At 62.3% G+C, this 12873-nt stretch overlaps 1 protein-coding gene across 1 annotated transcript; it reads right to left on the bottom strand.

Annotated features, from left to right (window-relative positions):
* Positions 1–6493: 6493 nt before the first annotated feature.
* On the bottom strand, positions 6494–11731 carry SCARF1 (scavenger receptor class F member 1). The gene is made up of 11 exons (XM_075720013.1): positions 11637–11731; positions 10822–10883; positions 10392–10493; positions 9749–10274; positions 9078–9296; positions 8862–8990; positions 8683–8786; positions 8372–8483; positions 8171–8295; positions 7838–7978; positions 6494–7500 (listed from the first exon to the last, which is right to left on the bottom strand). Exons 1-11 carry the CDS (start codon positions 11729–11731, stop codon positions 6494–6496), a joined length of 2622 nt encoding a protein of 873 aa, XP_075576128.1.
* Positions 11732–12873: the final 1142 nt, after the last annotated feature.

The following is a 12873-nucleotide window of genomic DNA, read 5'->3' as shown; positions in this document are numbered from 1 at the left end:
CGTTGTGTAGGAAGGTGGTCTCGTTCAGAATCTCAACCTGCAGGGACCAGAATATCATAGAATCATAGAATCCTTTAGGTTGGAAAAGACCTTTAAGATCATCCAGTCCAACCATTAACCTAACACTACCAAGTCCACCACTAAACCAGTTAAGGGTAGAGTAGCATTTTCATGTTTTCTGGCTTGGTGGCTGGGTTATTTATAATGCATGAAAAAACTAGGAATCATTAAGATTAGAAAGCACCTCTAAGGTAATCAGTCCAACTGTTAACCCAACACCACCATGCCCACTAAACCATGTCCCAGAATGCCACGTCTACCCGTTTTTTGAACACTTCCAGGGACGGTGACTCCACCACCTCTCTAGGCAGGCAGTGAGTCCACAGACACAGCACATGCTGCTCAAAGAGTGCAAAAAAAGCATGGTTTAAGAAGAGAGTTCTCTACTGGAACTCAAGCAAGCCTGCCTGCTGAATTTAAGGCACTCAACTGTAAAACTCGTTTTTGCAGGTACCAGCTTGCCAAGTTACCTGGAGGGATGGGAGAGCACAGGTGCCCTTGGAGCAGCCCCTCCAATGCACACACCACGCGACAGAGGAGCATTCAAGGACTCCGTTCCACTTCCCGAGCAACAGGTATGAAAATGCAGCAAACATCAACTGCCTGGACCCCACTCCCCCATCACCTGTACACGGCAGGCAGCCCATTTGTAAGGCAGCAAGGAAACACGTGCCAGAGCAGAGGGCTTCAGCCAGCACCCCAATCTCCTGGCTGCTTGCAGGCAGAGGCTGGGACCGGGGAGGCAGCCCCACAGCCCTAAGGGTGGCTTTAGTGACCTACCGGGTCTGCTCTGCCCCACAAAGGAGCACAGATCTGCTCTGGAAGGTGAGCATGGGTCTATACATGCCATTGGTCCTATATATGTAGTCTATACCACAGATGGCTCAGCAAGGAGCACTTTTTGCTAACTGCCAGACCACCCAGCTGGGACACAAGGCGGGCCACATCCTGCCCCATCCTGGCTGTGCAGACAGCCACGTGCACTGGTCAGGACAGCCCAGGCACATCTCAGCACACTGGCATCCCTGGGCTGCCCCACAGATGCTGCGGCTGGATTAACTGTCTCCAGCTCCACCTGTCCCCATCCCTGGGGCCCACAAGAGTGAGCAGAAGATTCAGGAGCAGACCTGGCTGGCCAAGGGGCTGCTCCAGGGAGGCCAGAGGTGCACAGCACCCAGGGCCAACCCTGGGTCATAAGGCAGGTGGCCATTTTAGACAAGCTGAGCTTCTTCCCAGCCCAGAGCATGCCCCGATCAGGCGCTATGGGGAAATCAGCTGGCTACACACTGCAGCCCAAGACAGTTTCTCAGCACTTTCCATACAGCAGAGGCCCCAGCCCTGGGATGCTCTGGGGGGGCTGGAGTCTGGCCCAGCTCCCCGCAAGGGTGCCAGGAGGACAGGGCCACCCTCCAGCCACAGAAGCTGGCGCAGAGACCCCCTGCCCCAGGAAGCCAGCCTGCAGCCGTGCCTCCCCACGCACACCCACCCACCCACCACACAGGCCTGCTCCCCCAGCACAGCCCTCGACGCATTTCCTCCACCGCCTCCTCTTCCTCATCCCTGCACCCGCAAGCCCCCTCCCCACTCCCACACGCCCTTCCTCAGCACAGATCCCCTCCGTGGCAAGAGGTGCAGCCCCCCCTCTCCCCCACCAGTCACGGCCCCACGCACCCCACTCTTCCCCAACACACCCCCTCCCTACCCACAACCCCCCCACACCCCCAGCTCTCCCAAAACAGCCCCGCTGCACCCCACTCCCTCCTTCCCCAACGAACCCCGCAGCGCACCCCGCTCCCTACCCACAGCCCCCCCACGCACCCGGCTCTTCCCCATCAACCCCCCTCTTCCTCCCAGACATGCCACTCCCACGCACGACCCCCCATACACCCCCTCGCCCCCTGACCACCCCCCCCAACGCCCCCTGCTCCCCCGCTCCCTCCCCACAAACCCCCTCACGCACCCCCGCTGCCCCCCCTCCGATGCAAACCCCACCCCGCTCTCCCCCCACTCCCGCGCCCCCTCCCCGCCGCTCACCCTCCGCCGCGCCCCCGCTCCGCGCCGCCGCGCTCCCACCCGGGGTTTTTATCCGTCCTCTGAGGCAAACAGGCGCCGCCGCTGATTGGTCGTCGCCCCGGCCAATCACCGCGCCCGCTGCGGGGCCCCGAGCAGCGCGCGCCGCTGCCGCCGGGGCGCGTGCCGGACCGCGCGCCCCCCCGCTACACCACCCCCCCCCCCTTCCCTCCCGGTACCCACCCCCGTCCCCTCCCCCGGTGCCCCCCGTAGTCACGCACCGGGCTGCACCTGCCCTCTCCCGGCCGGGGCGGCCACACGCACCCCGGCGCAGAAACCGTTGTTCCCGCGGCCGGAGCCCGCGGCGGGGCTGGGCACGGGCAGGGCGGGAGGGGGGGGCACCCTCCGCGGGGAGCGTGAAACACACAGGCACCCCCCCCGAGGCTCCCCGCACCCCGGGGACCGCGACACCCGAGCGGCGATGGGACTCGCCGCCTTCCCGGGAAAAGGGAGGGAAACGGGGTCCCGCCGGCGGCGGGAGGCGATGCCGGGCGCGGAGCGGGACGAGGCCCCGCCGGCCCCGCCGCCCGCCCCGCCTGCCGGCACGGCGCGGTCCCGCAGGGCCAGCGGGAAATTCCCCGCGGGGTTTGGTGCCGGCTGCTGCCGGTCTCCGCCGGCCCCGGGCGGCAGCCGGGAGAGCCGCACCGCGCTCGCCACCGAACGGCTTTTGCTCGTACGGCCCCAGCCGAGCGCACGGAGCCATTTCGGTGACAGCGAACAGCACAACAACACCCCCGTTATTTCGCCGCCGCTACGGTTACGGGCACCGGACCCGTCCTGCGAAGCCCGCCCGCCCCGCTCCCCCGCCCGAGGAGGGAGCGGAGAAGCTGGCCCCCGTTAAAAAGCCATTTGGGGAGCAGGCAACCGACACACAGCCCGGGGCTGACCGCCGGCACGGCACGGCACGGCACGGCACGGCCGGGCTGGGGGCAACCAGCCCTGGAGATGCCCCGGCCCACGAGCACAGAGAGCAGTTTTGTGCAGTAAACGTAAAACCACTGCACGGCACGAGAGCGGCTTTGCATCCCAGCCCACCGGAGCTCTGCCCTCTTTTTATGCTAAATTATTTTTCACAGCGTTCCTCTGCGGGATTTCTAGTCCTGCTATAAACCCGTCGCTCGTCAGCGACGTCCTGGGCCAGAGGCGGTGGCCATATATCCCTGGAAATCATTACAGGGGATTTTTTCTCGGCCGAAGGAGATGAAAACAGCGCCTGTGGCAGGTACACATCTCTGAGTCACTCAACAAGGAGCTGAGAGCCCGGACAGACGGACATGCACCCGCCGCTGCATCCCTGAGAAAGGGGCAGGCTGCAGTGGGTGGGAGGAGGAAACTTCTGGGCCCCAGCTTGTGGGATAAGGGTCAAACCTTGCAACAGCTGGAAAGTGGATTTCAGCCAAAGCAAACAAACAAACAAAAAGCCCAAAGAAATCAAGGCAGCGTGGATCGGCACCGTGTTTTTAGCAGTGGTAGAGGAAGGCTGGGACAGCACGAGGCCCCGGGAGACCTCAGCACCCAGACCTGGGCACCGTGTCCAAGAAGCATGAACTGCGGCGGGAAGGAGCACGAGGAGGGCTCAGAGGCTGTTCGGGGACACGGGAACCCTTTGCTGCAGCGAGAGCGTGGGGAGCTCAGTTTTCCTATCCTAGAAGGAGAAAAGAAGCTATCAGGTGATCTGCTGCCATCTATAAATACACCCCGGGGACTGAGTAAACATCGTGGAGAGAAAAAACCATAAAGTGAAGCTGAAGAACAGCACTGGCACAAAGACACGTTTATAGAAACTGGCCGGGAATGAGTTTAGACTGGAAGGGAGGTGACAGCTCCTGCCTGGCCACGCAGGGAGGTCCTCAGCAGGCTCGGACAGAGCCACTGGGGTAAACGACGTGGTCCTCTTCGAAGGCAGAGCTCAGATGGTTTGGGAAAGGAGATGACAAGGCTGTGGTGACGGGGGACAGACCCCTGTGGCCACGGGGGATGGCTCGAACCTCTCTTCCTACCTCCAGGAGGCCAAGAGCTGCCCCAGCAGAGAGCACGGATGCCTGCATACTGGAACCGCTTCCCACCGGCTGGCTTCAAACCACTGCAGTGGGATTTGGAAAGTCAGACATCCAGCACGGGAAGACATTAACCCCTCCCTCACCCGCCAGCTCTGGCTCGCAGACCTTCCGCATCCAGAATTAAAACCACAGCAAAGCCAGCCCGAAGCATCCCTAACAAGAAGACACCAGCGCAACCATGCTGCAGGCGTGTGCATGGGCAGCCACACGCTGAAAATCCACCGCTTGTTTTGCTTGCACCGCCCAGACAGGGTGAAGATGCTTCATCTTCAGGCAGGGGAAACATCCTGCCTCACAGATCAGCCCCTGAACATGAAAGGTTCTTGCAGCAGCAGCAGCGTTTTCTCAAAGCTGGGTGCTTTTTTCAGCGTCAGGGAAGGCTGTTGGGCTGCTGTCAGCTATTTACACGCCGTACCCGCGGCAAACCGGCTCACGTGATATTCACTTCTGGCACAACGCTGCTCGGCTCACAGGCTGAAAATATCCAACCAATTAGGAAAAAATGGCTGCTTATAAATAAAATGTGGGACTGTCCCTGCCACTGTAATAAAACAGTGGCAAAATGGAAACTAGCCTGTGCAGAACAAAGGTCTGGTCAGGCTGCTGCTCCAGTCTTGCCAGGATGAGCATTTTTATTTGTATACCAGAATATTTGGTGTTACAGTCACGGCAGCGGGTGATACCAGGGAAGGAAGGAGCGCTGCATGCGCTCTGCAAAACTGGAAGCCTCACCCATGGGGGGATTTGATGCCTTGCACTGCGGAGAAGCACCTGCAAAAAGTCAAAGGGAAAAAGCAAAACCCACTTTGTTTTCTGAAACATCCCAAACCCCAGCTGAGCAGTGCTGGACCAGAAGGATTCACACGGAGCTCCACACATGACGCATGAGATGCAGCCTGCAACGTAGGTGCTCCAGGCGCTCACAGCCCACTTGCATTCCCTCCGGTCTCCAGTCTCCGGCACTGCTCTGGGCTCAGCTCCGTAAGTGAGAGTTCAGAATTCAACAGAACCAGAAAATTAAAAAAAAACCCAACCTGAAAGCCTAAGGCTGCTGACAGTTTCCACACAGAATGTTTCTGACCATGTCTTTGATTAGGAGGGCAGCTGGGAAACCCAGATCCTGAAGGGCTTTGGTAAAATTTAATTTTCATTCAGAGGCTTCCATGCCATGCAAAATAACAGAAAAATATAAAAGAAACTTCTACCACTTAGATACATCTAAAACCAGTTCACGCTGCAAATCCTCCTTGGCACCTCTACCTCCTTGCACGGGGGGCAGAGCCCTTGTGCCCGTCTCGCCCGTGCTGTCCGAGGTCCTCTGGCTGTGCTGGAGATGCTGCAGCACCTTCATTGCATCTCAGCCAGCCATGGTGACGTGTTGCAGCAGCAGGAACGAGGCGTGGGAGATAGCAGGAGCTTAGGGCACCCGCGGAAATGCCATTTTCCGTGCAGCCTTCGTCCTTATCAGGGCCAGCACAGCACCGGGTGCACAGGTTGACGGTCGCGCCCCAGCTGCCACATTTGCTCCTGCACAATTGCAGCTTGGTATCGCGTGGAGTTTAAAAGGCCGTTGATAAACCCCGTGCCATGCCACAAGCCTTTTCATGTGCTACGTGTGTACATAGACCAAAGGCAGCCAGAGCCTGCCACGAAAGCCAGAGCCACACAGATAAACCCCTGCAGACCCAGATACCCTCCGAGATAAGCAGCTAAAATTAATTTTCACGGAAGCCGTTTGTGACAGCCCATCATGTCTCCCCAGCCCAGCTCCATAAAATAATCCCCACCAGTGAGAAGCACCTTTACAGCAAAGGGTTCCGAGCAGCATGACCAGAGCTGGGACAGGGAAAGTGAAAGCTGATGGGGCGAAACTGGTTTTTGCCCGTGTGTTTCCCAGCTGAACTCCCAGCAGCCCTGCTCCCGTTTATGAGGAGGATACGTGTCCCCAGGCCCAATGCCGACAGGGACTAGAAGGTGCCACCACTGCGTCCAGAGCATCGCTGTCCCTCTGGGCTGTGGCAGACACAAAACGGGGCCCACAGGGCAGCGGGGAGCAGAAAACAGCCCTGAAGCACCGCAACGCCACGGGGCCGCCGCCGCTGCAGCTCGCAGCGTCTCCGGTCCTGCTGGCTGTGCCGGCCAGCGAGGGTCCACACTACCAAGGCAGCACGGAGGACAGGGGGGGCAATGGAAAGGCTTGATGCTTCTCCAGTTCACAGCTCAGAGGGGGACCTCAGCTCCCCCCATGCCAGGGTCGGAGGGGCCTCCCGGGCTCCTGCTGCCCCAGCCCCGGCGGTGGCGGCTCAGGTGGCTGCAGGGACAGCCGGTGGCTCCTTGGCAGGGCCAGGGGGTGAATTGGCACTGCCGCTGATCACATTTTCGTATTTTGGCTCTTCCTCCGGGGCAGCCTGTCCCTTCGTTTCGAGGCTGAGGACTAACTCAGGGCTTTTGCCTTTCTCCGTGGCACCTACAGCATCGCTGGCCCCATCCTGGGCCCCGGTGCTTTTCGGCGAGGGAGATGCGAGAAGGAAGGACTGTCTCTTTCCAGGGAGATGCTGGTGTTTGCCAGGGGATGGCTCAGCGGGAGCCCCCGGGACACTCTCCCTCTGCTTGCAGCTATTCACCGAGTCTCTGCACTGCGCCAGGGCCCGGCGGGGCGGTTTCTGGATGGCCTCGATGCTCCTCCTCACCTTGGGCTCCTCCTTTGCAGCCCACTTGCCCTTCTGCAAGCTGCCCAGCCGCTTGAGCACGGCCTGGACCGGTCCCTCACCACCCCCCTCTGCCTTGGGGTCCTGCCCGGTCGTTCCCACCATCATGTAGATGGTGGTGATGTTGGGCTCCTTCCCCTTTGCCTCCCAGCTGCTGGATTTTGCAGCCGCTTCGAGAGCCTCCACTCTCTGGGCCACGTGCCTGGTGCTCGAGACCACCCGCCGGCGTCCCCCCGGGGTGGCCCGGGGAGATGGCCGGTGGCTTTCCTCCCCCTTGCCAAGGGGCTCAGGGCTCTCGTAGCAATCGCTGGCTGGTCGTTCAGTGGGGGGCTCAGCTGCCACATCCCCCAGTGGTGGGGACAGCTTGGAGGGGCCCCATGGGGTCTTGGGCTTCCGCCCGGGGCTGGGGGTCTCCGCCGCCCCAAATTTTGTCCCCTCGGCAAAGGACACAGAGGGCCGCTTGGCCTTGGCGATGCTGGAAGTGCGGGGGATGGCAAAGGGCTGTGAGACGTCCTCGGAGTCGAAGGCAGATGGGTCCGGGAGCGCCTCGCCAAGGGGGGACACCCCGTCCTGCAGCTCGGCCCCCCCCAGCAGCGGGACGCCTGCGGGAGAAAGGGGCAAGGGTTAGGGCTGCCAGAGCTACACCCCTGCCCGGGGACACACTCGGGGACACTGGGACAGGGGCTGATGCAATAGGATTGTCCCTGGGAACGTTTCCCCGGCAGGAGGTTGTGAAATGGGGTTGCCCACACCAGGCACGTCCCATCACACGAGGCCACGCATGGCCCCAGTGTGTCCTTGCAGACAGGAAAATGAGGGTATGAAAGTAATTGCTGCCTGTGCCCAGCACCCAAGGTTAAAAACAGGGCAGGATTGACCCCAGGCAGCCCAGAAGGGCTGCGGTTGGCTGGGGAGAGGAGGAGCAGCCACGGACGTCACCTTCTCTGGGAGGGATGGAGTACTCGGGTCCCTCGTTGTCAGTGTCGAAGGAGGAGGAGAAGGAGCTGTCTGAAACCCACGCGGCTGACGGTGGCTCAATGAAGCTGGGGTTGAAGGGGATTTCTGTGTCGTGGTGGGAGACTGGAGAGAAGAAGACAGGCAGCTGAGCTCGGGCACCCTGGGGTGCTCAGGGCTGGGGTGGGAGAGCAACGCCTGCCCCAGCTGTGCAGTGGGGCGAGGGGCAGTGCAGGCTCCCCCCAAATGGTCACAATGCAAAGAGCACGGGGTGGGGGTGACATGCTGGAAGGGCTGTCGGCAGCTCTGGTTTTTTACCTGTGACTTTGGGAAGTTTGTAGCCACCCAGGGAAAAGCAAGGCATCATAGCGCTGAGGTTTGCCAGCACCCCCCGCACGTGGTGCTTCATGCGGGCCACGACGTCATCGTCCGGCACGGCCGCCCTGCGCAGGAGAGATGGGTGTGAAGGGACGTGGGAGACGGGGTTTTGCATCAAAGGTTGCAAAATATAACAAATACCTGTCTCTAGCATCCGCCGGGCCAGCTCCACAGCAACAGCAGGCGATGCAGAGCAGCAGCAGCAGGAGAGGGACGAGGATGGCGGCTGCCAGGGCCCCGTGGTCCTTAAAACCTGCATGGAGAAGATGGGTTGAGTCGGCGTGTCCTGTGGCTGCCGAGCCCATAGAGCTGCCCCGCACGGAGAGCGCAGGAGCTGGCAACTGGTGGTGGGGCCAGGAGGCTGCGTTGCAACCTCCCGGCACCTCCGTCCCCAGCAAGGATATTACAGTCCCTTGACCACTGCCAAGGAGTAAATTTGAGGTTGCTCTTACTCAACACGCAGTCACCACGCACAGGGTGGCAGGTCCCCCGGGAGCACTGGCAGGGCGAGGAACAGTTCACGCCAAAATAACCCTCCGGGCAGGTGTCGTTGCAGCTGGAAGAGAGAGGAAAGGAGGGGAAATGCCCCTGGGGAGAGCGGGGCCCCGGCCCTGCCCTGCTCCCGCATTACCTGGCTCCCCAGTGGCCCGCCTGGCAGATGCAATCTCCTGACACGGGGTCGCAGCTCCCCGCAACGCACTCGGGGCAGAGGAGCTGACATCCATTGCCAAAAGTGCCCGCGGGGCAGGAGCTGTTGCAGCTGTCAAGACAGAGAGCAAAGCATCAGCCCGCTGCGCCCCGGAGCAGGGACCCCCCACAAGGATCGGTGGCCCGATCCTGGGCATACCTGGGTCCCGTCCAGCCGGGCTCGCAGTGCGGGCAGGACCCGGTCTCTGGGTCGCAGACCTCCCCGCGCCGGCAGCGGGGACATGGCTGGAGGCAGTCCTCGCCGTGGAAGCCGGGTGCACAGGGCTCCTTGCAGAGGGTACCGTTCCAGCCGGGCTGGCAGGCCAGGCAGAAGCCATCCACAGGCGAGCAGGGCTGGCTGTGCTTGCAGCTCCCACAGCTGCACAGGCAGAGGGGCGGTGAGGTCTTGACACCCACCCCCGGTCCCCCCGAAATGCAGGTTTCACCCCACACCAGCATTCAGCATCAGTTTGGATCACGGGGAAATATTCTATAGCACTTAAGGCACTGTAGCAGCAACAGGGCAGGAGGCAAGCAGGGAGAGCTGCTGCGTTATCGCCCTGGGGAGCGGTACCGAGGATGAGCAGATTTTGGGGTGACCCCAGCGCTTTCTGCTGGCATTAGCAGATGTTTCTTTTGGGGCAGCACTGATGCTGCATCCAGCCAGGGACGCTCAAACCCCCCCAGAATGGGTCCTCCCTGCGCAGTCAAAGGGACAGACATGACTGTGATGACTTTCCCCCTAAGGTCTCACTGCAGCCCCTGGGTACCTGCAGGACCCCCGTGCTGCCCTTGGGTACCTGCAGGACCCCCCCGCTGCCCCCGGCTCACCTGTGCACACACTGAGACCCGTATTTCCCCGCCGGACAGGGTTCCTGGCAGCTTCTGCCCTGGTAGCCGGGGTTGCAGCTGCAGTGCCCGCTGAGGGGGCTGCAGGAGCCGTGCAAGCAGTTGCAGTGCCACTGGCACGCCGACCCCCAAAACCCAGCCTTGCATTCGCACTTGCCCGTCTCCTGGGCGCAGGGCGAGAGGTTGCAGGAGCATTTGAAGCTGCATCTCCTGCCCCACCAGCCCGGCAGGCAGCGGCAGTGGCCGGTGAGCGGGTCGCAGTGGGAGCTGGCGGGGTTGCACTGACATTGCTTCTTGCAGGTGGGTGCCCACCAGCCCGGCTGGCAGCGGCAGGCGCCGGTGAGGGGGTCACAGCGGCCGTGGGGGCCGCACTGGCAAGGGAACTGGCAGAGCCCTCCCCAGTGGTTGGGGTCGCAGGTGCAGCGCCCGCTCGCCGGGTCGCAGCGCCCGTTGGGGTGGCACTGGCATCTCCGCTTGCAGTCGGGGCCCCAGTACTGCTCGGGGCAGCCTGCGAAGGGAAGGAGACGGCGAGGATGGGGTGTGATGGGGAAGCCTGGCAGCCCCCCGCCGAGCATCCAGGCTGGCAAAGGGGGTGGTGAGGGCTGAGCCCTGAGGACATACTCACGGGAACTGCAGTCTGCTCCAAAGAAGCCGGGTTTGCAGAGGCAAAGCCCAGGTCTCACGCACACCTCGTCCACCCCGCAGGCATCCTCCCCCTCGCACAGTGCTGTCGGCGGCACGGCAGCCGTGTCAGCACACGACGGTGTCCCCCGGGCTCACACCACTCTGCCGGACCGCTCGCCACCCGGCCACCTCCCGCAGAGACAGCCTTCCCGGGGAAACCACCACCCCGCTTCCCGCTCCATCCATCCATCCAAGCCACAGCACCATTAGCAGCTTGCTCAGTGGGCGTTTGGGGGTCCCCATGGCGCAGGACCCCACCACCGCTGCTCGGGGAGAGCTGTAGGGCTTCCCCCAACACCCAGCGCCATGGAGGAGCCACCCGGCCGAGCGCAGCGACCCAGCTTTGGGCTTCGTCACCATCCATCACTCACCGGCCGTGCACTCCCGCCCTTCCTGCTTCCAGCCGGGACAGCACGCTGGGCCAGTGGAGAGCCTGCGGGAAAGACCCAGGGGCCGTCAGCTGGGGCGGGGGGTGCCGGGGCCGGCCTGCGTTCGCATGCAGCTTCGCAGCTTCGGTTAAGGCAAAGCGAACGCGGGTGCTCGCCCTGGCTGGGCCCGGTGGGTGTGGGGAGGCGGCGCGGCCCTGGGGGCATTGCTCCGGAAGGAAACCAGCAAAATAGAAGGAAATTTAAGAGGCTGCAGCCGGAGTGGGCGGTGGGGCTGGGCGGTGGGGCAGACCTGTCTGGCTCTGCCAGGAGACTGCCGCTACGGAGCCCGTGCTGGGTCCCTGATGCTCTGGGAGCAGCTCAAAGCTTCGCCAGCAACTCAGAAAAAAGACACTGAAGCGAAGGCAACCAAAGGCGCTGCCATTAATGGCAAGACCAACGGGAGAGGCAACGTAGCAGCAAAACGGAGGGGACGGCAGCTCCAAAAGCCCTTTTGGGGTTTGCTATGCCTGTGTTTCCCATCTGGTGCACGATGAAAGTTTTACCAACGCTCCCGCATCCCCGTTGCCCTGTGCACTGCAGGTGCATGAGAAATAACCCCTAGAGAAGGGGTCTGGGTGCCCCAAATACCTGTGTGTGCCCCAACCACACTCCCCAGCATCACCCCAGTCTCGGTGCCCACGCGATGCCAGGCTGCAGATCTCCGTCCATGGAAGGACAAACGGATGATGACCCCCTTGGGGCTACTGAGAGGCCCCAGGAGGTGGAGGGGCGTGAGCAGGGACCCCCATGGCACCTACCTGCAGACGTTCCTGCCATCGGGGTCAAGCTCCTGGGCAGAGCTCTGCACCCACAGCCACAGCTGGAGGCAGAGGATGGGCCGGGTGCTCCCCATCCTGATGGGGCACGAGGGCCCAAGTCCCGGCAGCTCCCCAGCCCCACACTGGCGTCCGTCTGTCCCGTCTGTCCCGTCCCTCCCGTGGTGCGGCCTCTTCCTCCCACCAGCCTTGGGTTTCTTCCTGAGGAAACGCGGGAGGAGGCGCCCCAATCCAGACGTCAGGGGTGCGGCGGGGAGGGGGAGGCAGGGAACACTGCCACACGGGCTATTTTTGGCCCTTGCTGCCACCCTGGTAGCAGGAACGGGTGGTCGGAGGCTTGGCACAGCTACATGGGTGTTGGCACCCACCCGAACACCTCACCTGCAGTCATCCTGCTCCCCCTGTGCCATCCTCCATTGCCCCAAAAAGTATTCTAACCAACGTCCCCCCCAACCCACATGAGGTGTCTGCTGCCTCCCCCTGCCCCGACCCCTGTGATCCTGCCCCACGGTGCTGCCGACCCCTGGCAGAGGCTGAGAAATGGGGTCCCCACGCCCCCCCCCCCAGGACACAGCATACCCCACGCTGGCCTTTGAGCCGCTGCTGGCCGCCATCCCACCTTGCTGTCTCCCCCAGAGCTTTGTGTCAGCAAATGCACAGGAAACACCTTTTTCCTACCCAAGGCCGGCTCAGCGGGGGGGGGGGGGGGCCCTGGGCTGGAAGCGCGCTGCTCCCCCCACCACGCAGGACTTAACTCGTCCGCGCCCAGCGCTGCAGCCCCTGTAGCCCCGCTCCCCATCGTAGCTGACACCCCCCCCCAAAAAGGGGGTCCAGGGTCTGGCACAGCACAGCCGGCCACAGCCCTTTGCATCGGCGCACGAAAAGCGACGGCTGCGCTGGAGAACTGCGCCCGAAGCCTGGCAGCATCACCCAGCCCTTCCCAAGCAAGGACAGAGCGGAGGCCGCAGCGGCTGCCTCGGAGGAGAAACAAGAGACATTTATTTCTGACTCCAGTTCTAGAGCTAGAAAGTACCTGACCCGAGGGGACCGACTCGCCCCTGTGAACACGAGGATTGTTCCAGTCTTCCAGTTCCCAGTAGCAGCAGGAAGAGGTCCCAGTACAAAACCAATTCACCCCACGCCTGAAAAGTGCAGGAGTGGCACTCGCGATGCTGATCCTGACTGCTCCCAGGCACGGGAGCACTTGGACACCCGGTGC

This window comes from Pelecanus crispus, chromosome 12, assembly GCF_030463565.1.
Source record: "Pelecanus crispus isolate bPelCri1 chromosome 12, bPelCri1.pri, whole genome shotgun sequence".
Lineage (NCBI taxonomy): Eukaryota > Metazoa > Chordata > Aves > Pelecaniformes > Pelecanidae > Pelecanus > Pelecanus crispus.
Note: the sequence above shows the minus strand (reverse complement) of the source record. Positions and strands in the feature narration are given on the sequence as shown.